Here is an 18,195-nt window from a genome sequence, read left to right as displayed (position 1 = left end):
TTGATTGTGAATTATTGATTTCTTTGACGCGTTTAACTTCCCCGCTACTTACATTTTGTAATCATCGTTGGTAGATGTCCTTTCGAGTGCCGACGAATAAACAAACGAGTGTTAATAAAACAAGCCACTGTAGCAAAAAAGTGGCAAGTGCGCATTCTGATATTGTTCGAGGAGCTCCTAAGCGAAATAAAATTATGGTAAATGATTACTCCTGGCTTGACCGTCATGAGATATTCTGGTAAGCAGTAGTGTAGTTTAAATTTTATTTTAAAAGGGAGTGTAAAGAGGAACATTCTCTAGACTGTGAATAAACGCACACCGCTAACAAGTGTAAGTTTTCTTGCAATCGTTCTTACAGAATTATTATAGTTGTTTACGTTCTGGTTGATTGTATGGTGTGTATGAACCAAACCTATGCCGACAGAAGAGTAAAATGGAATACACTGACTTGGAGACTTGTGAGAAAGACTGGGCAGATTTAGGCATAGAGTTCAAAGCTCTTGAGGTGAGTTTAAGTTGAACCTTGACCCTCTTACTCGACTAGGTGTTTCATAACGCCGTTTTCACGATAAAAGCTTAAAACGGTCATGTTAGCATGTGTGAAATATTTTTTCATTATAGACACTGAACAAAGAATACATTGCAAAATTAGAGGAAGTCGGTGAATTGCAGGCAAAATGTTTGAAGGAATTAAATCATCAGAGGTATAGGTTAAGTGTTATAAAACGCTCTTTGAAGAGGTGAGTGGTTAACTTTATAGTGGGTTATCTCTTTTAAATTTTGTGTTAGGTTATAAATGTCTGTATGGTGCATTTTCAGGGTCCGAAATGCAGATCAGGAGAAAGTGGATACTCTGGAGAAGGATTTTATGAGGAGAAAAGCTCAGTTATATGAAATGGAACAGTCTCTTCCCAAACAAAATGGCACATACTTAAAAATTATCCTCGGGAATGTTAACGTGTCCATTCTCAATAAAAATGATAAGTACGTTCGCTATGATATTGTAAAAGTTAGTGACGTTTTAATATGTAAGACAAGTCCGTTGTTATCCGTCGACCGTGGTCTTCTCGCGGAACGCCTTGTATTAATAAACTTTTTTCCTTTATCAGTTACCTACCTTCTAATGTTGGTGCTGCCTTTATTTGGCCTTAGAAGATTTGATACATTTACATAGACTCTTGTCATGAAACAATTTATTTTTTCCAAAGCACAGGGTGTGAAAAAAGTTTGAGTATAATAAGAGTATTTTCTTTTCAGGTTTAAATACAAAGATGAGTACGAGAAGTTCAAATTAATTTTGAGTGTGATTGGATTCGTTCTAGCAGTAATAAACCTTGTAGTTAATGTTAGGTAAGTATTTAACCTTCATGTACCACTCTATTAATATTTCGCTTAAAAAAACTTGACACCTGCTTAATGAGGTTTCTCGGTGCATTCATTGTTTTATTAGGACGATTTGCGTGAAATGGGCTCGTGTATAAATACCCAATTCCACCAAGCTAGTATTCGGTATGGTAAATTTTGCCGTTCAATATTCATATAAGACCTGTCTTATGGGTAATTTATTAAATTTATTTAACGACACTTGGGGCGAGATTGAGACTTTGAAGTAGCTTCTTACGCATACATCTTAAAGTTACGTTTCACACTTAACAAGCATCCAAGCCCTATTTGGAAGGAAATCGACCTAGGCGGGATCGCACCCGTAACCTCTTGGTTGGCAGTGGAGGACGTTACTCCGCCGCCACCGGGGTCGGCAAAATATTGGGTATTAACGAATATATTTACTTACCTGTTGCATAGCAGAGCTAATAGAAGTTCAGCTATTAACTCCACTTCAATTGCCATGTCATCTGTTTGGAATGACTTCATGTTAGTAGTGTGTACTCATTCTTCTGATATGTCTGCTTCACCTCACCAAATAAAACTTATGGGTGAATAATTTAATGATGGTTGACAGCATTTATATTTTAAACTTAAATTTTATGCATGGGTTATTGAGAAAGCTTATTGTATTCCATTGTGAATTGTGTTACTGATTTGTGTGTCTCTCCTTGTCTTTCACTTACACTCAAGCAAGAGATTTTGAGATTTCTATTGCCGTTTGGCAAATGCAGCTTTACAAATGGTGAAGCGCTGTAGTTGGTGGAATAAGTTAGCATAAAGTGTTTAGGTGATGTTCAAAGTGGTGGCCAAATTCAAAAAGTGTTGTTTCTCTTCTCTCTAGAACATTATTGTGCCCTTGATTTTTATTGTAGGTGTTTAATATAGTTGCCCAAGCTTTTGTGCCATGTCTGCACCAAAAGAAAACGGCATGAAGGGCATACATGTGTAATGTAGAAAATATATATGCCTGTAGATGTGAATGTATTTATCCGCCTAAGATATTTAATAATATCCTAGTTATGGTGTAAGTCGATGACAAAGGCTAAGCAAAAGTTAGTTCCACAATTCACAATGAAATTGAGTGAATAATGATGTGTTCAAAAAATAAATGGGTAGCGAATAAATTAGTATCTTTGTCAGCTCTTGATGAGTATCAATGAAACCTTTAAAACCCATTACATTATTTAATCAAAATTATGAATTTTACTTTTGAAGTTTTCCTCAAATCCTGGAAAAGTCTTTAATGTTAAGACTGTCATATGTTGCAGATTTGCGTTAATTGGTTGTGAAATTCAAAGAGAAATAATTTCTCCCCAGGGCACTGGAGTTGGCATTTATGTTTCTGCTAGTTTGGTACTACTGCACCCTTACTATCCGAGAAAGTATTTTAAAAGTAAATGGCTCCCGCATTAAGGGCTGGTGGAGGTTGCATCACTTCATCTCAACTGTTCTTGCTGGCGTTTTACTCATTTGGCCTAATACCAAAGCTTGGTATGAGTTTCGGACGCAGTTCATGTGGTTCAATGTTTACATCAGTAAGTATTTTATTCTTTTCTAACATTCCCCGTCAACTACCACTGGCCTTAGTGTTGATGGGGTATATCCTTATCTGAAAATACTGAGGTCCCACGTTTAATTCCCACTTGCTACCAGTTTCAAAATGACCGTGTGAAATGGAAGCATTTGACTGTGGCTGACATAGGGCTGATTCATGACAGCTAACTTCAACATATATATGATGACTAATGAAATGCTCCCATTCCTATCACCTCATTTGAATGTTGCTGTTTTTGGCGTGATATGGGAAGTTAAAAACTACTTCAAATAGAATACTTGGTACACTTTTATTCACTATTACACCAATAAATTTTGTAACTTATTATGCTACTGTGAGAAGCATCAAAGTTTAACAGACTGAGAACATTGATACAGATTTTTAAATGCATTAATATATCTCAAAGGAATCAATATTTATTCATCATTCAAACACTGGCATTGATGGTACAGTTTTCTTTATTAATCATATAGTTTATGAGCATTAGCATTCAAAGCTTTTAATTAATGGTTGCTGAAAGTTGACCAAACACATTTTGCTTGGTTTTCTCTTGCCTCTCTTACAGCTAGTGAAGTGAAGTTTACATAATTCATTTTGTGGATGGTATTTAGTGTGCATTTGAAGGTTTCAGAGTCTATTAATGCTTTCCCCTAAGACAAAGGGGACCGGAGTAGTACACTGTCCATAGCCCCTATTTTTATAATTTTGAGTCCAACATAGGTAGATTTCCTTCCACCTAAGCCTTGGGTTTTTGTATTTTCCTCGATTTTATTGTCCTTGTTGTTATTTCATGTTTAAACATCCCTAATAGAAGGCCAAAGCTTGTCCTCTTTTGGATTAATCTTAAAGAAACTTCCCATATAAATTTATGTATCTTAATAAAATATAAATCTGAAAATTAATTTGTTTGTTTAAGGACGCATCATGTATAGACGGTATGGAGTAATGGCTTCTAATTTTAATTTCATAAACACTGTAAAATTGCATGTAATAACTTGGGCTAGTTCCAATGTGGTTATATTATCTGGAAATTTTTGAAACCAAAAAAATTATTTACCTAAATGAAGAATACAATGTATCCTTCCACTGTTCTTTTGAAGGGAGATACATTGTATGAAATGAATATACATTGTATTCTTCATTTAAAATAAATGAATTTCCACAAGGTTGAGCCGGGAATAATTGAAAATTATTTACATTCAGATGGCAACACATGTTTGATTCAGAATTAAGATTTCAATTCATTTGCTTCAATGAGGAGGGACAAACTATTATATTCCTTCTCCCTCTTTTATATCTTTAATAAACGTATTTTATGATTTATACAGACAGCTGAGCGGATGCTTTGTAGAATTCGTAAACAGCTGCTGCAAAATTGGATGGAATCGGATCATTTCTTTAAAAGTGCATAATTTTATCAGTTAACTGCTGCTGTGGTATTCAATGGTCTCAATTTATTTCTATAAATATGTTATGGTATAAATGCATCAGTTAAGTGCTCATGCTTGGTAAAATCAAATTACATCTCTCCAAATCATTTGCAAATTGAATGCCCACACACAGCACCATGATGAAGAAACTGCCCATGTACAGGGTCCGTACAATAAGTATGGTGACTGGTTCGCTGTAGCCTCAATGTAACGGTGGCTGGGGATCCAACCGGTTGGCTCAGTAGAGGGGTCCCCCACCTCTCAGGCTCACTTGAGTTCAGTTGCCTCTGGGCATGCGTTGAGACAGTAGGTGGATTTTTGTGACGCACGATTGTTTGTGGTGTCGTCGCGCCTGCATGGAGCACACCATCGAGCATTGCTATGCTATGATGTTTTGCGTTAAACTTGGGAAATCCGTGTCAGAGACCCTTGAACTCATTAAACAGGCTTATGGGGATGATGTCTTAAGCTACACGAGAGTTTTTGAGGGGCACAAAATGTTTAAGGAAGGCCGGGAGCTCGTTAAAGGTGAGTGCCACATCGAACACCTGACGACCTCTCAAACCGATGCTCAGGTGGCCAAAGTGAAAAAAGTTTTGGACTCTGATAGGCGTTTAACCATGGCCCTTATCAGTGAGGAGACTGGCCTTTCAGTCAGAACTGTCCACACCATTGTAGCAGAGGATCTTGCGATGAGGAAAGTGTGCGCGAAGCTGATACCGAAAGTCTGGAGCGAGGAACAAAAACTGTCACGGGTGGAAATTTTGCAAGAAATTTTTTACTGCATCCAGGAAGATGAAGATTTTCTTGAAAATGTTATTACGTCAAAGGATAGCTAAAAAGGACCTCAAAGGATATTGGTTTCGACTCCATCGAGGCGGTTCAAGCGGCGACAACAAAGGCTCTCAACAGTATTCTGGAAACTGACTTCCAGCGGGCTTTTGGCAAGTAGCAGATGCACCGAACTATGCCTGTATTGATGCAGGAGGAATGTGTTTTGAAGATTATTAAGTAATTGTAATGATAATTGCAATAAATTTTAATTTTTGGAACCAGTCCCGATACTTAATGTACAGACCCTGTATGCTCATAAAAATGCCTATAATAGGCACTAAATCCAGTTACGGCTGTGTGAATATCTTGGTGTGGCAAAACGGGGCAAATCCACTAGTAATAATGAAAAAATGATTATGCTTTCCACTAAATGTTGATTTAGAAACAGTACCTGTTTCCATGTACTTCATCATCCTCAGGCATGAACTGCAGTCGAATGCCATGAACTGCAGTCGAATGCCATCTTATACATTTTTTACTGTGGCAGAAGGGGAGGGAAATATGTGGTAGGAAGGGGGAGGGAGCATGTGGCTTGAATGTAATAAATGGCTATCGTACTGGTTTCCCACCAAGAGGGCCCAGGTTTGAATCCCTGCGGCATCAAATATTTTTGTGTTATCTCAATCCCTACCTGAGGTGCTTTGTGAAGGGCACTTTGAGTGAGTACGTCATCCATCGAATGGGACATTAAGCTGTGGACCCCTTGGCACCTTTTGTTAAGAGTAGGCTAATGCCGATGCCGGGTTTCTCTCCACCTTTCATCCTTTTCCTGTCCATCCCTAATGGCACAAATTACCTTAGCTGTTGATCGCCTCCCCTAAATACTACTAATACCTGAATTGAAGAAAGGAAAATAAGGGAAGGGTTAGCAGAGGGTAGCACAATACAATGTTAAAAACATGTTACACAAAGAGGAAAGTCTGCTTACCATTTTGGTGACTAAGCAGTCATATCAGTAGCAGGAAACTGGATCTAAAGAGCAAGGGGTAGTAGTTGGTGATCACCAGGCTTAGGGGATTAAGGTCCATGGAGTGTTGGGAAGAGCAAATGGTTCAATACACTTGGCACACACCGGGGGGGCTGGGATGGGGAAAGATGGGAGCACTCGGGGAGAGTGTTTCATGTTCAGCTTCATGTCCTAAGGGAAGTTGATGGAAAGAAGGGGGGAGATGGAGGTTAACTCTGGGTCTTTAAAGAGAGAGGGATTGCTCTTCTTGATCCATTGGACAATTTCTAATTGTTCCTGTCTATTTAACTTTTCCATTATTTAATATATATAATACTTGCAAATTAAGATGACAGGCATGGTTAATCTCACATACATGTATGTACTTGGCAATCATCAATGTGATTTTGCCTAGGATCGTGCACTTTTAGTGTTCTTTGATATGGGTGGAAAATTTTTTCTCTCTCTGGCTTATGTATATAGCTTCACAGTCACATGGTATTTCATACACCCCACTTTTTTGTATTGTTATTGCTGGCATCTTTATCTTTTACGAATCAGTTTTGACAAGTTAAAACGGGTGTAATAAGAGACTGGATTTATCCTTTGGAATTGCCTTGGCTATCTTGCATAATTTGTTATTAATGAAGGGGATTTTACACCATTTTTGGATTTTCATGGTCTGTTGTGGGTGAATAGACATGCTTGTGTTGGTGGCCGGCTTAGTCTATATCTTCTGAAGCAGACTGTTGATCAGATCCTCACTGAAGCCATGGCTCATGGTAATACGTTTCATTGTTTTAAGTTCATGGTCAAACTTTGATTTGGGCATAGGGGTATTAATAAGTCTTTGTTTATCATCACGTGAAAACCAGATAGTTTATGGGTAATCAGGTGGCAAAAGTACGAGGGAATCACTAAACTGTAAATGAAGGCTTAATGTAGATATCAAAAATATGTTTTACCTCGCCAAAATTGTTGGTGAAGTTGAGAAAATTTATTTTGCCATCAACACCCTGCGAAAATGACCATGGAGAAACTTATAGAATTATGCATCGAGTTTTAAATTATCTAAAAAACTTTCCTAGCTCTTTAGTTGCCATTTTCTGCTGCTGATATGTTGCACTGAGTTGACTGCTTAATCACTGAAGTGGGATCCAGACTTTCTCTTTTGTGTTAACTGTTTTTAACCTTATCTCCCATAATCTGAGGTTTTCTGACTAGATCTATGGAATCATTCTGAATGCATATAAACTCAGAATGCATGGAGAATATTACCTTTAACCTGTATTGAGGGTCATAAATTTGGTTAGTATTCAATATTTATGTCTTTCGAAAGAAATTAAACCATGACTTATAATTTATTTCTCTTTGGTTTTTCCGGTTTTTTTAGTGCGGAACCGTGGAAAAATTCTACAATTCATCTTGCATTATATACAGAGAGATCTGATGTGCATGTTTTTGCAGTTAAATTGATATTAAGTTTATGTCCTTTTAAGTATAAATATTAAACACATTCCTGTGAATAATTGACCTTCACCTCCAGGTAATCCACTCTCCCAGTATAACCATTTCTGAATTTCACTGTAGATTTTTCAAGGATATAAAACTAATGAGGAGTGTGTTCAGAATCGTTATCCCTTCAGATCAGTATCAAAATCTTGAAATTTATGTGTGTGAAGAACGCCAAGCCGTTTTGGAGAAAGGATCAAAAAAGTTGTGTGCGTAATATTATTTTTTTGGCATTTATTTTTTCACAAACCCATAAAATGTCTATGGAATGGCTTTATTGAAAAGCCGATCAAAATTTAATTTTATAACAGCCATCAAAACTGTTTATATCAGCAACCCCAGCTGGTGTCATTTTTTTTGCTCATGCTGATAGATTGTAAAAGCAGTGCTCAGGAAGGGTTAGTATGTACTTAATAGGATATTTCATTTGATGTTTTTTTTACAGGTCTTGTCCAGTACCTTCAGTTTAGGTATCAGCAAGGTGTCCTGTACAGGTTAAAAGCACTAGGGGAAAGGCACAATATGGATATCACCATTGAAGGTTTTCATTCTTGGATGTGGCGTGGTCTGAGCTTCCTACTTCCATTCCTGTACATGGGTTACCTCTATCAGTTATATAATGCATATGCATTGTATCACCTGTGCTATCATCCTGAAGCTACATGGCAGGTGTGTATCAATTTCAATGACCCCAATGGCTGCAGTACTTCTATCTAATATCTGCACATTAGTGTGACTTTAATTTTGGATTTACCATTTCATTTTTCACACTGTTGCATTATTTTAAGGTAGAAATTACTCATCAATGTAAGATGTGGGATGTTTTCTCAATGAAAAATGGCTCTCATCTCAAGTGAGAGAGGTTTATATTATGGAGATACCTTGGCATGTCGATAATGAGCATTCTAAATTTCAGGTTCCTTTTTAGTAATTAATAAGAACTAATCAGGAATTTATTTGACATTTTTTCAGTGAAGGATCATTAGTCAAAACTTACTGACAGTTATATAATCTTCATGCATTGTGCACCAATATCACCCCTTTTCAGTAAACTTCCCATATCCTCACACAGCATTTTCCACCATGCTTCTTTTGCCCTATTTATTGTGCCTTAGTTTGTTATTGAACTCTTTATACTTTGCTATACCTAACTTTGTGTTTATATTATTCTATTTTTTTCTAATCATCTCTTCCATAATCCATGGTTTCCATGACCATGTGTACCTATGCCTTTGGTGGTGTCTAAACCAAATTTGGTGATGATTAACCCTATCTCCTGCCGAATTCTATTGCTTTTTCCCTGTGGTCATTCCTTGTTCCTAAACTGTAGTCCCATACCTTATTACCATCTACCCCTGTGCCCACCATTGAATTCCGATCCTACGCAACTATCAAATGAAACATTAAGGAACATCCTTCAGGAACACCTGTAATTATATTCTCTAACTGATCAATACCCTATCTACTTCTTCTCTATGGATGCCTGTTGGCCTGTAGACTTGAACAATGACCAATTTCGTTCCACTTATACTCAATCTAAGGATATTCTAGCTGTCACTTGATCTGTGCTTAATACAATTTTACCATCTTAAAATTCAATGTTATTGCCTCCCCTCAATGGCTCTTTTCCGCTCCTCTGTTTTATTTGGTTGTCTTCCATGTTGCTACTGTTGCTTTTTTTTACAAGGAGTTTGTAAGATGACAATCACAGAAGCCTTGCCTCCCCTTCTGCCAGGCATGGCTCAAAGCCAAAGGGGTCAAGTTGTAGCCAGGGCTAATTTTCATTATAGCATCATACTTATGAGTCTTGGGATAAATAATTGGGGTGGTTTTCATATTCTTCGTCAATAGAGTTTTTAATGCTACACCATCTCTCAATGGCCACCCCACTGGGGTCAGATGCCTTTGCAGGCACCTCACTGAGGAAAAGGTGCTGTGCAAATTTCTTTTTGTCTGTATCCAGCCTTTTGATCTATCTGACATAGATGACCCTATTGGGAGCAAATATCATTGATACCACCAGCACAGCTCTAGGGGTCATCGGAATGCACAAGCCCATCCACCATCTCAAGGTTGTAGTCCTTAGAGAGGGGTATTGCCATTGTGAAATGAAATATCTGTTCTTAAGTTTTGGTATGGACTAAAATCTTGCTTAGGTGTCTAATAATTCCCCATTCTACCCTAAAACCAGAAGTAATACTTTGTTAAAATTTGATTATTTTGTAAAAATGATTATTCCTTCATTTTTTTAAAGTTTGTTCATTTTCATATTTTGTTGGGTGTTAACTGTCATCTTTCTCTTTAAATGTTAATGCGTATGTCATTGGCCTACATGGAGATTGTATAAGAAAGGTGAATGTTAACCTTCTCTCCTGGGTTATGTTCATAAAATTACATTTTGTATAAGTAAAGTTAGTATTCATGATGTAATGGAAAGTGATAAAAAAATGAAAGAAAGAAAGTTACTTGTTATGGAATCAAAACCTCAATCCACTAATTATGAACTGATGATTTTAACCATTAATTCTGTCATCGAGGGTGGGCCCCATCTAAAAGGTTACTCAAAAATCAAATATTTAAAGTTCAGTTTTGCTTAAACTCTTGGTTTCATTGGGCTTAAAATATTGGGGAGTCTTATAAATAATTTTGCAATACTATTTACTACCATAAATATTTTGCCGGTGTAATCAACAGCACTTAACGATTCAACATCCATTTAGCATCTGGGTCTTAAAAAATGTTGAATGATGCCCAAATGCATTGGCTCAGTTAAACTGTATGCTTAGAGAATAACATACACTAGCATAAGTTTCTGCATTTGTTAAAAAAGTTGTTTCATTTAGTGAATGGATATGGAGGCATGTTTGACTCACTATTTTGTCTCCTTCCAGGTTCCGGTTCTGAGCATACTTTTCCTAGCTTTGTTCCTTGGAAATACAGTCACAACATCAATGGTAATACCTCAAAAGCTCCGGGAAAAGGTTAAACTCAATGTTAGGTTCACACGGCAAGACAAAGGTAGCAGGAACAGCAGCAATATGGGATCCAGGCAAAGTTCTGTACCTACTGCCATCAGCTCTAAAGGCAATGCCCCTTCTCCAACTAGTGAATCTGCATCCTCTAAGGAGAGAAATGAGCCCAGCTGTGAGGCTTCTGATGGTGGATTAGTAATGCCAGAAAAAAACTTGGGTAGGCGTACTACAGCAGTTTCAGCACAGTCTGATCAGCCAAGTAGTGAAGTTGACAGCGATGAAAATAAGGGCTTTATTTCAGCACCAGAAAAAAATCCAGTCGGTGATGGAAATAAGAAATTGTTGTAATTTATGGGGTTCAGGTAATTTGTTGTTGGCGAGTAATATATGCATTAAGCATTTTCATAGCTTTGTGGAGCTATTTTCTTGCTTTTAATTACACTCTGGTGTTGCTTTCATTTTCCCATAGTGGTCCTCTTCTCATCAAGGGATATGATTATTTAGTACCTGTTTAACAGTGTAATGAAGAGACTTATTCCCAAGTCAATGTTTATTATTTGAAATGCTGGTAAAGTTGGTGTTTAAACATTGCATACTTTCCTGTTATGGATGTCATAGACTGATGGAAAAGCTTCATGCTCTCTGTTTTTGTTCATTTGATTTTTGAATACACAAGGTCTGCAATTCATGTTATGAGAAAGTAATGGTTTTTTATATTAATTATGTAGTCATTTGCGCACATTTTGTTTTGATTTAATTACAATCCTATCTTACATAAAGTGACAACCAAATTCCTTTTTCCCATCACAATTAAAATTTGCATTTTTCTTTTTCAAATTCAATCCATTGTGACAATAAATTGCATTATATCTCTCTGTTGGCATATCTAGCTTTTTTATTATAATGGTAGTAATAAGTTTATGCACTATTTGATTTTTAACAGATAGATTTATGAATCGACTTACTCGATCATTTTATATTGATATCCTTATTCCACACATCATACCATTTAATATCATCAAATTTGAAACAATTTCATGAATTGGTATGAAGTTTTTTGTTAGCTGTTCCAAGGTACATAAAAGTTTGTAGAGGAAAATCTTGTGTGTATTCATTTGTGGTGTAAGCATTGCACCAGAGTTAGTCAAGTACACATCTGTGATGTTAGCAATATCTATGTTAATAGTAATTTAATAGAGCCTAAGGGTTTCTGTGTAATTTAGGGTGTTATGTATTGGTGTAATTTGCTGATTTTGGGTCCCATCCTGTATGATCCTGGGCTTTCCGGAAATAGTTTCTAGCATCCAAGTTAATGGGGTACACTGGAATATGAAATACCTTAAATTGTCTTTTTGAGGGTATACTCCTGGGAGGGCCAAATGTTCCATCTAAGTTGAGAAAGTTCCAACTTGTTCCCAAAAATTTATAGTTCATACTTTCCATTAGTATTGATCAGAGTATATTCCTTGTTGTTTTTTATAAACTTATTTTACCGCAATTAATGATGTTTTCTTATGACTGAAGTTTTATGACCTATTGTGTGTGAATAATGTATTTACTTGCAACAAGCTGTCCACTGCTTTGAATGTGCCGTATGCAAGGTAATGAAGGTGTCATGAATGAAAATGTTTATTGCAAAGTCTTTGGTTGATCCATTTTTTATCGTTGCCATCACATTGGTATTTGTAAAGGAACCATGTTAAAAAATGATTTAGTGGGTCTATTTTAAAAGATTTTATTACAGAAATACATGGTGGGGGGTTAGTATTTCAAGCTGCCTCAATGGGCATTGTCAATGTTTTACATTTAGCATTTTTGCAGAGACACTTACATGGTGTATTTAGTTTCAAAGTGGAAGCAAACAAAATAAGACATTCTGCTCTTTAATGACTATTGTATTTTTTGACTTTTTAAATCATCTCCTCTGATGAAAATTGTGTTCAGAAAAGTATTTTCTTGTACTCAGTGTAATGTGCTGATTGCATTCTTGTCAATGGGAAATATGATATTTAAGTGGACCAACTATCTAATTTAGATCTCTTTACTCAATTGATGTATTGCTCATTGCCCTGGACTCTGGCTCTAACCACTTAACCTCTTTGTGTATAATCCTCCCATTGTGAAGAATGTACAAAACCTGATGCACATCTTCAGCTAGTCCTCAATTTTCATGTACTTGTACATATCCTGATATCTAGTCGTGTGATAAAGCTTGAATAATTGTGTAATTCCTTTGAGAGGCAATAGCAGGTGGGGTCATCTTTTATGGTATCTTGTAGAGTTAATTAGGTAATTTTATTCCTGGGGAATCCATTTTCTGTGTAAAAATCGACTGGATTTAGGAAGTTTTTTCTATTGGTGTATTGGGTTTGTTATGGAAATGACATGGAAACTGTTGCTAATAGGAAAAAAGATAATTATTTTTTAATCCTGGATGCAATACTTAGTGTAACATTGGAAAGGTCATTTTATGGATGCTACCAGGCAGCTCTGTCATTCCTTTGATCGTGCCAATGATTGCATGTCACCATAAGGTGAGATGTAAAAAAAATATTATTTTTTTGTAGCAGTCAGTATTTTGCAATGTTAAGAAATAGAATGCCTTTTGTATAAATCAAAAGAATAAAATTATTGTAGTGTGAAATATTGCTATTGATTCGCTTTGTAAATGGTGATCATGCCATTACTGTGGCCTGGTGTTTAAACTATTTATATCTACATTTAAAACTTTTAATAATGTGTGCCTTATAATTAGTATTGATATAAATACAACTAAAGTCTTTAAACAAGAATTGTCTTTTTCATTGTTTTTTGCCTAATGTAAAATGCTGTGTATTATTAAGGAAATTGGTCAATTTTGGGGTTGGGAAACAATTTTATCTAGGGATATATTCAAGATTATTAACGGCAGGACCTATACATCTCTCACCGGGAAAACTGCATTTTATGTTAACACATTCTTTTACCATCTGCTAACATGATATATTGACAATATAAGCTTGTCACTCTTAAAGATTTAAGAACTTTTGTATGCTTCTAATGGTGTGGATTCCCAAAAATATATCAACACATATGGATTGGGTACAAAATAATGCACATCTAGTGTTGGGAGCTGAAGACAGTAATGATCTACCTTTTTCCTTAAAAAGTATGATTATGAGTTGGTTGACAAAAAAATGTTTTAATCCTGACCCTTATTTTACCCAAATGCTACAGATGATATGTAGGTCAACATTTATGATCATATTTCTACCTCACCCTATAAAATTCCACAAACTAAAGCTGCCAAGCATAATTTCAGGACAATTAAGCATTCCACACCTCCCACTTATTTTTACATAGGTAGTCTAATAATTAGAGGTAGATTTGTATAAGCCCTGATATCTAAGACAGGACTCTTACTAAGCATGTCCATATGCAATAAATTCGCCATATCTTTCTTCCACTAATTGAACATTCTGGTCCCTCTCCCTTCCCTTGGTACAATATAAATGGTAGGTTTATTCTTTTTATCACTTTCGTTATGTGTACTCTTCCCTTCTGTCAGCCTTCACCATCCCTTTACCAATCTTCCAAATGCCCTGTCTGTCACTTCAGTCTACTGCATTACTTCTATGAATTAATGTAAATGTATTTAGAGAGACCCCATGTTATGATCTTCCTCATTAAGATCATTGTGTTTTGAAGTGTCTGATAGATTAATCTCTTGAGATTAAAGAAGTTGAAAATGTTTTATTCATTTAATGGATGCACTTCTTACTATACATCATAATTCCTTCTAAGGTTAAATGCATATGACTTGTAACAGTTAAATCACTTCCCTTTAGCCCATTATTATTGTAGGTCTCTCTTACATCATTGTTGAATTTACCAATGGTGAATGAAGTTTATCACATTGGGACCTAATTGGAACAGGCTGATCGGCCACTCTCAGAGTATGTATTTCCCCAGTTTCCTTGAGCTGACTGTGACAATGAGACTACTCTATCAGGGTCCTTCCATTCTTGCATACAAACAATGAAAATTCTTTGAATTTATGTAAGCATATAGTCTTCTTAGGCAAAGCTAAGAAATGTCAGTCTGTCCATCCAAAACATAAAATTAGTGGACTACTGCATAACTTTTCTGCATTAAATGAAGTTGAAAATGTATGTGTTGTTGAAATTATTATGTAATTGATTCTGAAATGATTGAGATGTTTTCCTGGGTTCATTAAATCTATTCAGTCTAATACAGAAAGGACAAGAAAACTAAATTTCACATCAGGCTTATCATTCAGGAGATGACCAGTGCACTTGTACAGACTCATAATGAAATTATAAAACTTGTAAGTTGGCATCAGTCAAAATATTGTTTTTTTTTATTTTGGGAGTGTTTTGATGTCCCAAATTAGAGAAATACGGGAATTGTGTTGCAAAATCTCTTCAGAGCATGTTGCTATCTGACGATTCACATTGCAACTGAATTCATGAGCTGTCAGGTTTAAATATGCAACGCTTACATGGAAAGTAATAATGTATGTGTTGTTACCTCCAAGGAACTTGTCATTGAAGGAAAAAAATTGTTAGATTTATTAGTGCATTAACTTATATGTAATGCAAAACACATTAGAACTTATTTGTCATATCCATTACTATGTAGATACAATAATTAAAATTGTTTTAAATTTCTTCATGTTGGCATAAATAATTTTTATATTGACTTATGTGAGTAACTCACATAAATGAGCTAAGGCTTGTTTTTTAACTTCCTTTTAGTTAAAATATGGCATTTTATTATTATTGTAGAAACTATTACCACTTCAAAAAAATCCAACGATTCACTTACACATTCTATTATAGCACTTCAGCTAATAGCTAAGCTTAAAAATCTATAAAATGTATCCATGAGACGGTGTCTGTGGTTCCATTTTTAAGCAAGGATGGGGTGAGCTGGGGAACTGAGAAAATCCATTTTACATTGAAATTTTCATTAACAAGCACAAAGGCTGTCTCGACATTAGCACTTTTAGATATTTGCTTCAAGAATTGTCAAGTAAAATGAATTAATCTATGAAAGAATATTCCCTCCAAAGACTTCCTTGTCTAAATAATTATGGTTAAGTGTTATACATTTGGCTGGAGCTTAAGAAGTGAAGTATCCTACTGAAAAGAACCATGACATGATCCACAGCTGAGCAATTTGAAAATACATGGAACAGAGGGACGAAATATATATACACAGATTGTAATGTTAGATACATTAATTTATTGTGATCTCTGAATTGACATCTATTTCAAAATACTTTTTAATTACAATATTGTGACTTACACATTGTGACAACATAGGCATAGGTGAAATAGTGCAACTCTTTGGCTGGCAGCAGCCAATCACAGATTTCATTAGCAACAGAGGAATCAAAATTGAGAACAATTATTTTACACCCTCCATGACAATGTGAAGTTACTGTCAGAAATGAGTTCCATTAATTTATTTGCAGTGCTTCTCATTACATTGTTATAACATGGATTATACATTTTTAACATTTATTTCCATTTTATTAAAATCTTCATATGACTTGTGGTCCTTGGAGAAATAGATGAGGCTTATTTTCCTTCACTATATTATTTTTTGTTTCAGTGCTCATGGCAGGTGTCATGCTTATTACATATTTGTCTTAGCTGCACTTAAAATTACCAAGACAAATAACATTAAACTTTGAAAACATGAATACTTCATTTTCTATAATATTTATATATTGGTACAAAGAATTCATAAAAAATACAGACAGCCCACGATGACTCAAAGCAATGACATTCATCAGGGAAGTTAAGCATATATTTTAAAATACAATAATTGACTTACTACAGTTTTCATTTCAAGTGTGCTTGCAAGGACCATTTAGTTAAAGCCTTCAACTTTCAATGAGGGTTTCCGAAGGCCTTTATGCAACTGTGATAATGTGCTGACATCACCTTTCATATTAGAAAAGCTTGAATGCCTCCCTGATGAACAAGGAATGAATTTGTGCATATCACATTCCAGTTTGGTTTTTTCATGAGACTGAGAAAGAGGGGGAAGAGTTGCTACTACAGCTCTGTAATCAGATGGTAGTATTGGAATATCACCCGTGTAAATTGGAGGTGCACTATTCTTTTTTCGATTTCGTTTGTCTCTCTTCCCTTTCTTCGGAACATTATTATGTTCAGATGAAATATTATTCATTTTGTCCAAAGGGCTAGTAGCAGAGGATGCTGTGGCAGATTTTGCCTTTGGAGTCTTCACCTCTGGAAGGAATGGGCAATTTAAGATTTTTTCATTGTTTCCTATGTCATTCTTTAAAAGTTACTGATTTTCTCTTACCTTGACAGGGAGCTCTTTCCACTGCACGATTGAAAGAGTTACCACTTTCATTTGTAGAAGCATTTGCGGATTTCTTTTTCCTTCTTTTGTGTATTTTTTCCGTTTGGGTTTCTTTTCTAGTTTTCTCATCTTTCTCCGATATAATATCGGGTTCATTTCGCGATCCATTACGCTCTGATATGATTTCTCTTAGACTTTTTATGGTATTCTTTTGTTCTTCAATTTGCTTCAACAAATTTATTTCTTTTTCCTGACTTCTTGCCTGAACAATGCTTAGATTCTCCTTTTGCGAATCTATCTCTTTATTTTTCTCGTTTATGGAAGATTGCAATTGCTTTATTTTATCTTCAAGCAATAGAGTTTCCAAAGATTTGTTAGACCTTATAGTGTAGTCGAAGGCCAATTCTAATGAACGTAGAATAACAAAAGATTAAACTAATACAAAGATATCTCTATTAAATATCAACCACGGTGCACACCCAATCCAAACCTGAATATTTTCTTTGCAACTTTTCTATTTCTTCGTGTAAGCCTTTAATGAGTTTGGAGTGCTCTCTCTGTTGAAAGAAATAATTACTTTCTAACACCTTAATTTTAGCAGTTAAAGCCTCCTCCATTGCTTCGCTGATTGCAAATATAGACTTGATCACTCAGCTAGTTCAACTTTTGAAATTAGTATTCGCATTATAATTTTACACAAACAATGGCCAATAATATAGTTTTAGTGGTTTTGGTATTACTATTTAAACATGACACCGGCGTTCTGCTAGATGTCACACTGACATAATGGTTACGCCCCTTAAGAATTAGCATAAAAAGTACTAAAAATGTTATTTAAGTTTTTAAAAATTTTTAATTAAAATATAACAATGATTTTTATTTATATTCGCCATAAGTAATTACATTCCAGTGCAAGGTAATTGATAGAAATTACATCTTTCGATTGGGATAGCCAACATAAGAATAATCGCCCGAATCAATATCAATCAATTCCTTTTTCATGAAGACTCCTCCTTTCGTGCATGATAATTTTGTAACAAAATTAATTAAGTTGGGCACTGATGACCATTAATGTTGTAATAGGTCCAAAAAATCGGGCAAGGTATTTTTATAAGAAGAACTATGATAGACGCGAACAAAATGCACATAATCATCATAGATAGTCAATTTTTTCAGATAAATTAAAAAAATGTGTAGTTTTTTAATCCTCCCAAATAA

At 35.4% G+C, this 18,195-nt stretch overlaps 2 protein-coding genes across 2 annotated transcripts; one reads left to right on the top strand and one right to left on the bottom strand.

Moving 5' to 3' along the window:
* The first annotated feature begins 144 nt into the window (after window positions 1-144).
* Window positions 145-13,407, top strand: LOC139689498 (transmembrane protein 120 homolog). The gene is made up of 8 exons (XM_071586654.1): window positions 145-238; window positions 359-505; window positions 622-740; window positions 820-984; window positions 1,258-1,350; window positions 2,704-2,921; window positions 8,109-8,332; window positions 10,555-13,407. The coding sequence occupies exons 2-8, from the start codon at window positions 434-436 to the stop codon at window positions 10,981-10,983; spliced, it is 1,320 nt and encodes a 439-aa protein (XP_071442755.1). The 5' UTR covers window positions 145-238; window positions 359-433; the 3' UTR covers window positions 10,984-13,407.
* A 2,458-nt stretch (window positions 13,408-15,865) lies between these two features.
* Window positions 15,866-17,837, bottom strand: LOC139689476 (coiled-coil domain-containing protein 92-like). The gene is made up of 3 exons (XM_071586616.1): window positions 17,468-17,837; window positions 16,978-17,382; window positions 15,866-16,901 (listed from the first exon to the last, which is right to left on the bottom strand). The coding sequence occupies exons 1-3, from the start codon at window positions 17,592-17,594 to the stop codon at window positions 16,516-16,518; spliced, it is 918 nt and encodes a 305-aa protein (XP_071442717.1). The 5' UTR covers window positions 17,595-17,837; the 3' UTR covers window positions 15,866-16,515.
* Between the last annotated feature and the right edge of the window lie 358 nt (window positions 17,838-18,195).

Source organism: Hetaerina americana, unplaced genomic scaffold (genome assembly GCF_022747635.1).
Source record: "Hetaerina americana unplaced genomic scaffold, ioHetAmer1.1.p SCAF_24, whole genome shotgun sequence".
NCBI lineage: Eukaryota > Metazoa > Arthropoda > Insecta > Odonata > Calopterygidae > Hetaerina > Hetaerina americana.
The sequence above is the reverse complement of the archived record's forward strand: the minus strand, read 5'-3'. Positions and strand labels throughout refer to the sequence as shown.

Excerpts from the sequence above, each read along its gene's own strand:
- LOC139689498 (XM_071586654.1), top strand. The coding sequence starts at position 434 with ATGGAATACACTGACTTGGAGACTTGTGAGAAAGACTGGGCAGATTTA. Across the intron at positions 741-819 it reads ATAAAACGCTCTTTGAAGAG|GGTCCGAAATGCAGATCAGG; the intron begins GTGAGTGGTTAA and ends GTGCATTTTCAG. Across the intron at positions 2,922-8,108 it reads GTGGTTCAATGTTTACATCA|GTCTTGTCCAGTACCTTCAG; the intron begins GTAAGTATTTTA and ends TTTTTTTTACAG.
- LOC139689476 (XM_071586616.1), bottom strand. The coding sequence starts at position 17,594 with ATGGAGGAGGCTTTAACTGCTAAAATTAAGGTGTTAGAAAGTAATTAT. Across the intron at positions 17,383-17,467 it reads GTTGCAAAGAAAATATTCAG|AATTGGCCTTCGACTACACT; the intron begins GTTTGGATTGGG and ends TACGTTCATTAG. Across the intron at positions 16,902-16,977 it reads GGAAAGAGCTCCCTGTCAAG|AGGTGAAGACTCCAAAGGCA; the intron begins GTAAGAGAAAAT and ends CATTCCTTCCAG.